This window comes from Macaca thibetana, chromosome 6 (genome assembly GCF_024542745.1).
Source record: "Macaca thibetana thibetana isolate TM-01 chromosome 6, ASM2454274v1, whole genome shotgun sequence".
NCBI lineage: Eukaryota > Metazoa > Chordata > Mammalia > Primates > Cercopithecidae > Macaca > Macaca thibetana.
The window spans coordinates 37,936,483-37,947,267 of NC_065583.1; the positions used below are offsets into that span (position 1 = coordinate 37,936,483).

The window sequence follows — 10,785 nt, forward strand, 5'->3', positions numbered from 1 at the left end:
TTCAACAAGAATTTATTGAATGCATTTGATGTGTTGGATTAGAACCTAGTGCCTGGGAATGCAGGACTAAGCTTACAAATCTGGTGTCTGCTCTTAGGCTAATTACAGTCTGGCAGGGAAACACACATTAAATGAGTAATTACTTACATAATTATCTCATTACCATTATGATAAGATCTATAAAGTAGGAGACAATTGAGCCATGATAACATTAACTAATCTGCTTTGGCAGAGTTGAGAAGACTTCTAAGCACTAAGATTTCTAGGAGTCCCCATGTGATGGTCCAGGGCTTTGAAGAGCCCTTTGGGCAGTGGTAGAATCCAGTGGTTAGAAAGGTGAGCTCTAGATTCAACTGCTTGGATTTGAATCATCTCTGGCTCTTAGTAATTGCATGACTTCTGGCAACTTTCTTACCTCTGACTCAGTTTTCTCATCTGAAAGTGGCCATAATAATCCTTTTTGGATGGACTAAATGAACTCATACATGTGAGGCATCTAGAATAGTGCCTGGCATATTGATTGTGCTCAGTAGAAATTAGCTACTCCATTTTGAGTTTCTCTGCCTGGTCCATTTTTGGATTCTAAGTCAATGTACCTAACCCATCACTCTTAAGTCCTAGCTCCATCTCTGTATGATATAATTGGGAGTCCTGTTTCATTAACCCAAAGCTGTAAGAAGTCACCGTCTTGGAACATGACTTTGGGTGACACACAAAGTTGACACCTGGGATTGAGGGGTTTTAGGGTGTTAGAAGCAGAAGGACACCTAGGAAGTCCTTACAAAACTCTTGCATCACGCTAGCTCAGGAACAAACCTACACAAACACCACAAATTCTTTGCCTCCAGACTTGTACAATTTGTACAATTTTTAGTATTATACAACTAAGTCTTCTAATATAGCAAGAGACTTCCATCCAGATCCAATTAAAGGCTTTTTTATGTCATCATTGCATTTTCCTCTAAATGCTTAAAAAATGCTTGTCATGCAGTGAAATGTAATAGGGCACAGAAGGAAAAGAAATTAGTTGCAAATACTTTGGCTCATACAAATGAATGAAGATGTATTTTTAAAGGATATATCCAGGCAAGATTAAAACTCAGAATAGCCTACCCATGTGATATGAGTCAGCACCACACAAATAACATGATGGTAAACTGTGCACCTCCTAACACATGAACCAAAAGTGCCTATAAAATATTCTGAACTGACAGTTGGTGTGTGTGGCTGTAGCCACAAAATTACACACACACACACACACACGACAATAAATAAGGGGAAAACTTTCATTCAAGTGTATGCTGGTGCTGTGCCAAGTGTTTGATTTTAATTGAGCTTAAGCCCTCTTTTCTCTGTTTTTCCTCATCATTCAACCATGCCTACCCTGAAACTTAGACAAATCTGGATCAGAAAATCATTAAGACACCCCCCAAAAATAAAAGCTTAGGTATGACCCTATCCTGCTATTTTGCTTATTTTTCCCCATTCATTGTTTGCTAGTTTCTCTTCCAATTATCTCCTGCAGTGCCAAACATATTGTGTCGAACAGCAAATTCTGCCTTTACATTATCCAAAATAATTGTTCTAGATGGGATGGGGAAACATCATTTTTCTACTCAAAACAATTTCCAGATGAACACTCATGACTTGCACTACTCATATACAACAGACTTTTCCAGGCATTTTTGGCACCAGAGAGAGCTCATAATCATGATACTGAAACTATTAGATGCACTGAAGTGTCCGTTGAAATGAACCACACCACCAAACTTGACACGCAAAATGAACATATTTCGTTAGCTCACTCACTTCAGGAGAGCTGTAATTCACTTTAAGAAATTAGAGATTTCCTTTGACCAGGCCTATGAGTATGAGGTGGAACTAAAAGTTGTCAACAGTCATTCTTTCCAAATTGCTTTGGCCATTCTGCACAGATTTACGCACATAGTGCACTCAGAAGCAGTGAAAAAATTCCAAAAGCATGGAGCTGTATCAACGGATCCCAGTAAAATGCACAGGGAATATCTGGAGTCGTAGATGAATTTATATAAGCAAAACTTTAACCCACGTTCTCTGAGCTACCTGCAACTCTTAGTGTGGACTTTTAAAAGATATGGTCACATTGAGGTCGGTGTTGTGGTAAAAGGTACATTGCATTCCAGAAAGGTGTTTGTTACTTTGATTCACAAAATGTGTATTAGTTAAAACTTTCTTCCCCAAGTAATAGAGATTCTCGTTGGCTTAAATAAGAATGGAGAATTTATTTTAAAGACAGGGGTTTGACTTGAACTTTAGGTCAAGATACAGCCAGTTCTTGCAAGAACTGGACACAGGAAGCTAGGTAGCGTTCTTTCTCTCCTGCCCCTGTGTAGGTTGCTCAGCACTGGGATCTTTGCCTTGGCAGCCACAGGCCTCCCAATAGCAGCAGCTGAATCCAATATGCAGTTTTTCAACATATGTAGCACCAGCTTCATTGCACCCCCGTAAGTACATCAGCCCAAGCACTGGCCGGCCAATGCCTCCTCCTCAGAAATCTAAAACTAGCTCCATAAAGTGCTTCTTCTGAGCTACAGCTCTGGGACCCCTCCTCCACGCTTCTAAATTGTCGTCATTTCAGTGTCTTCCTTTTGGGCCTTCAGCCCTAAGAGTGATAGCTCCTTCCTATAATTGCTACCTCTAAGTTTTTTCTTTTTGGTTACATAATTGACAACTTTAGATCTAGTTAACATTTCTTTGTATTAAATTATTTCTTGTTCAAACAACTGGAGAGTTTTCTGTCTCACTGGACCCTGACTGACGTAAGTGTCTATTATTGAACTACATTATTTCTGTAGTCCCTCTAGCTTTAAAATTTTCTAATACATAAATACACTTTGGTAAATCACAAGAATTATATGATTATAATAACAGTAGTTGAGCATTAATGGCAAATGCCTATACTCTAAGCACCATGATAAGAGGTGTACTTTGGCCATCTCATTTAGTCCTCACAATAACCTATGTGGCATGTCACATGCATATTCTAGTTTTACAGAAGAAATAACTGAGGTTCGGGGAAATTCCACAGCCTATGCAAGGCAGAAGGCTAGTAAGTAAGTGATAGAGCCTAATATTCAATGTGGTTACTGGTTCTTCTCTTTGTTCCTTTCAACCAGCTCTCATAGCACTTAACCATGGTGTAGTAGTTACTCGATTTCATGGCAGTTCCCCTCAGACAGAAAGATCAGAATAAGAGCAGAGACCAAGGTTCTATCTAGCTTTTATTTCTAATGTTGTCACTATTATGGAAGGACCACAGTAAATATTTGTTGAGTTGAAGTTTGAAACTTGAAGAAACCAATCTGGAGGGTTTGAAAAGACAGAATGACTCATGAAGAGAAGTTAAGTCCTAGAGCTATTTGGAGCAGCCAGTTGAAATGGCTTTCAAAACAGATGTAGGCCTTGGCATCTAAACAGTATGATTATGTGCCCAGGAAAGGAGAATTTCATGCAAGTTACTCTGTATGCAAGATCCAAGTAAGTTTTCTGAAACTGGTGTCAACCCAAGAAGGGTGGACCTAAATCCCAGAGAAAAAAGTCTTCATTATGAACACAAAGGTACAAGAGACCTCTGGTTTGAACTAAAAACTCCAACTGATACTAAATTGAGGACATATAATTTCCTAATTCAAATATAATTTTGCCCTAAGACGTCCTCATACTTTAAAACAGTAGGCTGTGCACGGTGGCTCACGCCTATAATCCCAGCACTTTGGGAGACCCAAGCAGGCGGATCACTTGAGGTCAGGAGTTTGAGACTAGCCTGGAGAACATGGTGAAATCCTGTTTCTACTAAAAAAATAAAATAAAAAATTAGCTGGGCGTGGTGGCAGGTGCCTGTAATCCCAGCTACTCGGGAGGCTGAGGCAGGAGAATGGCGTGAACCCAAGGGGCGGACCTTGCAGCAGTGAGCCGAGATCGCGCCATTGCATTCCAGCCTGGGCGACAGAGTGACTCTGTCTCAAAAAAAAAAAAAAAAAAAAAAAAGTAGTTGGTCCACTTTTATATGGCCATACAGGGGACCCAAGGGCATTGCTTTCATGGCGAGATAAACCCTAGCTCCTGGGAAGTAATAGCAGACAGTCATCCAAACTATAGTGACATTAGCAGAAACCCTTTCAGTTAGAGATTATCCCAAGGCTTCATCTAGTTAGGGTGCAGCATTTCCTCTTGAGAAAAGTGTAACAATTTTTCTCTAAATTGGATGGCTTAACTATTACCACAATGGTAAGTTATATAGTTGAAAATTTAAACTCTTTATATTCAAAGCACCAGAATGACCTAGAGAATCAATTAATTTGTCCTGCTATTCAGTGAAATTTTTGTAGTTTCAAGCGCACCAAAATGTGTATTGGCAACAGAAAAATAATTAGTTCAAAAAATTTTACAAACTTTCAAATTTACACACTTGGGAAGTTACTTTACATTTCCTTTCCTAGTGTGCCCATTTGTTTGGGATTAATAAATGCTCAGGCACTCAGCTGCTCACATATTTTTCACAGCTGTTTGTTAAGAGACCCTGAGAATGTTTCAAAGTTCAAGTTGGTGTCAAGCTGTTTGAATTTCCAAATTCAACTTCTAGGCAAAAAAAGCTAGCATCTCTCAAGTCTGTTGTTATGGACTTTTTGGTGATATTTCAATGCAAGAAATTCACTTTTTGTTTTGTTTTCTTTTGCATCACAAATGGATCATGTTTTATTGACCATTAAACTATGAATCTTTAAAAAAAATGAGTTGAATGGTCATGAAGGTATGAATTTTTCTGTTTGCCTTACAATGAGAACTTTTCCCTGTAGAAATATATGACTTAATAAACTTACAAAACTTTAGACTGTAATAAAATATCCAAAATTCGTCCATGCCCAAGCAAACTGAAAATCTTAACTAATCTTTCTCAATTATCTAGTCCTTAGTTTCTCCATAAATAGAAAGCAGGACACACACAAAATAATAAAACGAATTTTTTTTTTTTTTTTTTTTTTTTTTGAGACAGAGTCTCACTCTGTTGCCCAGGCTGGAGTCCAGTGGTGCAATCTTGGCTCACTGCAACATTTACCTCCTGGGTTCAAGCTATTTTCCAGCCTCAGCCTCCTGAGCAGCGGGACTATCACCATGCCTGGCTAATTTTTGTATTTTTAGTAGAGACAGGGTTTCACCATGCTGGCCAGGCTGGTCTCAAACTCCTGACCTCAGGTGATCCACCCGCCTTGACCTCCTAAAGTGCTGGGATTATAGGCATGAGCCATGGTGTCTGGCCTAAATTACAATTTTGATGACTATCCCTCCAAATGCCAAGTGATGAAGTAATGGTCTTCAACTAAATATTAAAAATCTGCATATTAAAAATTGAAAATCTGCATATGAAATGTATAGACATCGGAGATCCAGCCAGCTGGCAAAATTGATGTTAGCCTATATAATACTTTTTTTAAAGTAATAAAAAGAAATGAGAATTTGGTTAAATATTATGGTAGAAATTTTCAAGTACCTTAGCTAATATTTAGAGTTTATTGGCTATTTAAAAACACTCCTTTGAGTTTCAGCTGGTTCTAAACAACATCTGTGATCCATATCCCTAAAGTCTGCAGAAACATAACATCCACACATTATTTGGTTTCACAACTGAATGTTTTGATATTCAGCTATATTAAAGTAATGAGCCCAATTACTAAAATAATCTTACACAGTTTTCCCAGACAAAAAGAACGATCGTGTTTGCGAGTCCTTCTGTTTCTACCAACCATCTTAAACACCAGCCTATTGTAAATTATAAAGCCCTGCTTAATCACAACAGTGCATTGTCTGCAAACTTCCCTAAAATACCTACTTTAGAATATCAGGCACACTCATTGATAAACAAATACACATTTCGAAAGAATCCTTTGCCAATTTTAACCAATTAAAGATGAAAGCTATGATATTGCTGAAGGCAAATAAAAGATTTTCTTTTCTTTTGCTCTTGCCCATAGCAACTAATGACAATAGCGTTTTAAAATATCAAAAGTTAGATCCCCGAAATCACCCATATTATTAAAATGACCTTTGTTTAAAGTATAACAAAGTACATTAAAATATTGTATGTGAGGATATATGTTTACAAAGTGAAGAATGCCAATATTAACAAGGGCTGGAAGAAATGATCACTCACTAGCCTTCTAAGCCTGATCTATCATCATTATTTAATATCGTGCCATCATTGACCAAATTGCCAATTTGTTCTGAAATTGTCAACTAGAAACATGGCACAGTTAGATAAGCAAATTATTATTTCCCAATAATTCCCAATAAGTTGTTGGCTCCCTGAACCACTTGTTATGAAAACAGTTTGAACTGAACTTGCCAATTTCATAATTTGATGATCACTAGTTTCCCTTTCACAAAGGTTTAGTCTGGCCCTTACATTAAATCAAATTCCCACATGGATGTATCCCTGCACCACCTTCCAACCCCTCACGACCTGTCACACACACCCAGGCCCACAGGTACACCATGAACCCTCCCTACTTGCTGGGGGTTAGCCTTTTTTTTTTTTTTTTTTTTTTTTTTTTTTTTTTTTGAGACAGTGTCTTGCTCTGTCACCCAGGCTAGAGTGCAGTGGTGCTATCTCGGCTCACTGAAACTTCCGCCTCTCAGGTTCAAGCAATTCTCCTGCCTCAACCTCCCAAGTAGCTAGGATTAGAGGCGTGAGCCACTGCGCCTGGCCTTAGACTTTTATTGGATGATGTATTTCAGACAACGTAGTAAGACAACTTTTAACCTGCTGCTGCTAAACCAAAATGGTTTTGATTTGGTTCCCATTCATAGCTTGTTTAAAATACAATTGACACTGAACAATCCAGAGAGGCAGGACTCAGTAACGTTGCCAAAAAAATTCTTCTGTTAATACACTCATTTCTCTGAATTAAGAGCTCAAACCTCACATGTGAGGAGTATGTGTGTTCATCTTATCTTTGTCTTCAAGTTTGATACTCAGAGCAGCCCACTCATAAGTTTAATGTGTTTCTACACTAGAAAAAGGAATGAAACAGCATTTACTGGGACTCACCGTGAGCCAGGCATTGAGGGAGATTTCACCTAGGCTTCAATTAATGAACCCTCCAATAATCCTTTGAGATTGGAATGATTATAACATCCCCCAATTTACAAATAAGGTAACCAAGACTCAGAAACTAAATTTGATCTTAGTAGTAAGTGACCTGGATCTGAATCCAGGGAAAATTGGGTTTGTTTAAGAAAAACTGAATCTGATTTCTGGGCTGGCAATCTGCTGGGATGATACAAAATGTTGCCCAAATGGGTTAGTAGGCAGTGGGCACTTTGCAATACCCCGCACAACCTGCAATTAATGAGTATTTGAGTTGACATTTCTTTAATATTTGCCTTTCCTGTTTCCTTGTAAGCTCTATGAGAAGATGTAGGTAGTTTCATCCATCGCTCTATTTCCAGTGCTAGCACGTAGGAGGCGTTCGCTAAATATCTTCTGACTGTCTAATGTGCTCTGCCTCTCCTGCTCGTTTTCTCAAAGACATCTAAGCAGATTGGCACAAGGACAGAATAATCCTGGATATACCCACCAACAGACTTCTCTGTCAATTTAATCCTGTGCCTCACCAATGCCCCTTATCTTTTAGAAGCCAACAATAACCAGCTTTTAGCTAATTGCTTTCAAATCGATTAGGAGTGTTTCCAAGTAGAATAATAATAGATCCAGTCATTATTGAACTCTGACAGTATGCCACGTACTTAAGCGCATACATGCATCATCTTACAGTAGATGTTATCATTCTCCCAATTTTACGGATTAAAATTTGTACTGTAGTGTGGGCACTGTGGCTCAGGAGGACCTGCCAGGCCATCTGAAGGACAGCTGTAGCACCGCCCTGGTGCTATGCTCATTCAAAGACTCCAGCTGCAAGCACAGGTGCCCTAAGTGGGCAATGGCATGGCATGTGGAGGAGAGTGTGAAGCCACATCTGGTCATGATGTGTGCTCTGTTGATCTGGCAATGGCAGGAGCTGCAGGACCTTCAGCAAGAGCTGGAGGACCTATCAGTGGGCAGTGATGGTGTGCTTATCTGGAAGACTGGCAGCTGTGGTCAGTGGCTACAGGAGGCCAAGGCCAAGCCCAACCTTGAGTGCTTCAGCCCAGCCTTCTACACACAAAAGTGTGGTTACAAGCTGCAGGTGTCTGCATTCCTCAATGACAAAGGCAGTGGTGAGGGCACACGCCTCTCACTATACATTGACTTGCTGCCTGGTGCCTTTGACAATCTCCTTGAGTGGTCCTTTGCCCGCTGTGTCACCTTCTGCCTGCTGGATCAGAGCGACCCTGGGCTGGCTAAACCACAGCACATCACTGACACCTTCCACCCAGGCCCAAACTGGAAGAACTTCCAGAAGCCGGGCACCTGGGGGAGCTCCCTGGATGAGAGTTCTTTGGGCTTTGGTTATCTCAAGTTCATCTCCCACCAGGACATCCAAAAGCGAAAAACTATGTACAGTGTGGGGAATAGGTCTTGGGGTCATCAAGGGCTGGAAACAAGTGACCTCAGGGACTGTCTCCCTTCTTGGGTAGGGCAGACATGCCCTGGTGCCGGTCATACTCTACCCGGACTGAGGTGCCTGCTCAGGTGCTATGTCCTAAGAGCCATAGGGGGGTGGAAGTTGGGGATGGAGAAAGGGTAGTTCAAAGAATCTGTCTTGAGATCTGATTTTTTTCCTCTTTCCCTAGCTGTGCCCCCTCTGGTTATTTATTTCCTTAGTGCCAAGAGGGCACAGCAGGGCAGCCTTGATTTTTAAGAAATCCGTAAGTGTATTTATTAGAAAAACAAAAAATTGTACTTTGGCAAGGTTAGGCTACTTCTCCTAGAAGGAAGAATTATGAAGAAGGAGGAGATAAAAAGCCAAAAGGGAGACGGGACAGTGGCTCTGGAGATGAAAAAGAGCCTAGTAACACAGATATTCAAATTTCTCAGACCTGAAACCACACCACTCTCAGCCCTTCCCCAGTTCTGCAGGGCGGCCTGGGGCGTCCCTGGGGAGTGCCGCATAGGCGAGCCCATCCATGATCCTTCACTCTGGCCTTCTGGAAAGTTCACCTGCCTTCAGAATGATGCTTCAACTCTTCCTCTGTGACATGGTTTCTCTTCCTACAAAGCAACATTCAGGAGCACCTAATACTGCAGCCCTCAAGGCACTGCCAAATGGGTCACCTTCCCTTTGGTTCCCAATGCTCCCAAACCCTGAACTGGGCTCCACCCAGATGTGGAGAAAATAGCCCGTCCAGGACTGAAATTCACACTGTGAGGCCTTTTTGAAGAAGATGTACCAGATTTCCTGCCCTTCATCCCCAGGATCTATCGATATCATCACCTGCACTAAAACTTTCCCTCAAACTCTTTTTTTCCCCATGAAATAGGTGCCTGGGGAGGCACATACCTTGAGACACACTGAAATTCCTGGCTTAGGCTCAGCTAAGCTAGTCTCCCTCTTCCCTTTAGCAGACAGAGTTTTAGGGGAGCAAAAAAAAAAAAAAAAAAAAAAAAAAAAAAAAAAAAAAAAAAAGCTACAGTCAAAACTGTGTCTTTGTAACCTGGGGGAAATGTTTCTCAATCCTTAAAAAAAAGTTTCTTAGCATGTTGGCTTTTGCACTTTCAGAATTTGCCTCCATAAATACACAGGAACTGTTTAATTTGATGTTCATTGAGACAAATGCTGTAATCTGCCTTGGGAGAGCCAGCTGATAGGGAAGCTTGACTTGTAAAATAATTTTGCTTTGATGATCTCACCCAACCTATTGATTTGTCAGGAGTTTTATTCAGCAAAAGCATGATACAAAAGATGAAGTCAAGAAGAGCAGCAGTTATTTAACCACATTAGAACCCAGGTCTGTAGTTTCTTTTACTGGAGACATTTACATAAGCAGACATCATCTTTAATCTTTGTTTATATTGTCACAGTCTTGTTTTTAGTCTTTTTGTCTCTTAAAACTAAGCTGTGATTATTACTTGCACGTTTTTACTGGCTTATTCATTCCAGTTGGGATTTTCTTCCAACCTTGCCTGGGAAATCCAGTTCCTAATGCAAGTACAGTGAATGGTAAGCTCAACTTCCACTCAAGTAGCCATTTCTGTTTATCAGTTTCTAATTTGTGAAATACAGAGCTGACAACTGGAGATACGTAAATGAGGGAGTCTCTTACTACCTGATGCGGAGAGTTGTCTGCGCTCACCTGCATTGGTAGGAGTTTTAATTTCACCATTTTCACTACTATCTTACTTCATTGTCTGTCTTTCCCTCTCTGTGCTTCTTTTCCGTGTCTACAGGGAAGACTGTAGATGACTACAGTCTTTTCCTCTCTCCTCTAAGGATAGGGTAGTCTAGGGTTTTATATTTGGCTTTGTGCAATATATATTTTTGTATTTCCACTTTGAATGTATATATTAGAAGTGGCATCAAATGTATTATTGTAGATTTAACTTTTACTAACAGGAATCTAGGAAATTTGTCTGAGTCTCCACTCTATTCCCAGCAGCTAAAATAGCATCTAGTACATTACAGGCCCCCAGTGCATATTGCTGCATGAAGAAATGTATCACAAGCCAGGGTTGAAAGGTAAAAGCTGTCTTCTTTAACAACTTTGCAAATCTGTTGCCAAATAATCGTGTTTCCATGGAAATGAGAGAAAACAGTCCATCATTAAATGATTGTCATTTGTTGATGAAACAGATCGATCTCAAAGATTGAC

General features: G+C 40.2%; 1 protein-coding gene across 1 annotated transcript; it reads left to right on the forward strand.

Annotated features, from left to right (window-relative positions):
- The first annotated feature begins 3,006 nt into the window (after positions 1-3,006).
- LOC126956100 (TNF receptor-associated factor 4-like) lies at positions 3,007-8,723 on the forward strand. The gene is made up of 2 exons (XM_050792969.1): positions 3,007-3,092; positions 7,859-8,723. The coding sequence occupies exons 1-2, from the start codon at positions 3,007-3,009 to the stop codon at positions 8,721-8,723; spliced, it is 951 nt and encodes a 316-aa protein (XP_050648926.1).
- Positions 8,724-10,785: the final 2,062 nt, after the last annotated feature.

What these genes read in the sequence shown, in the direction of transcription:
- LOC126956100 (XM_050792969.1), top strand. Translation starts at nt 3,007, where the DNA reads ATGTCACATGCATATTCTAGTTTTACAGAAGAAATAACTGAGGTTCGG. An exon ending in GCAAGGCAGAAGGCTAGTAA is followed by an intron (nt 3,093 to 7,858) that starts GTAAGTGATAGA and finishes TTTGTACTGTAG; the next exon opens with TGTGGGCACTGTGGCTCAGG.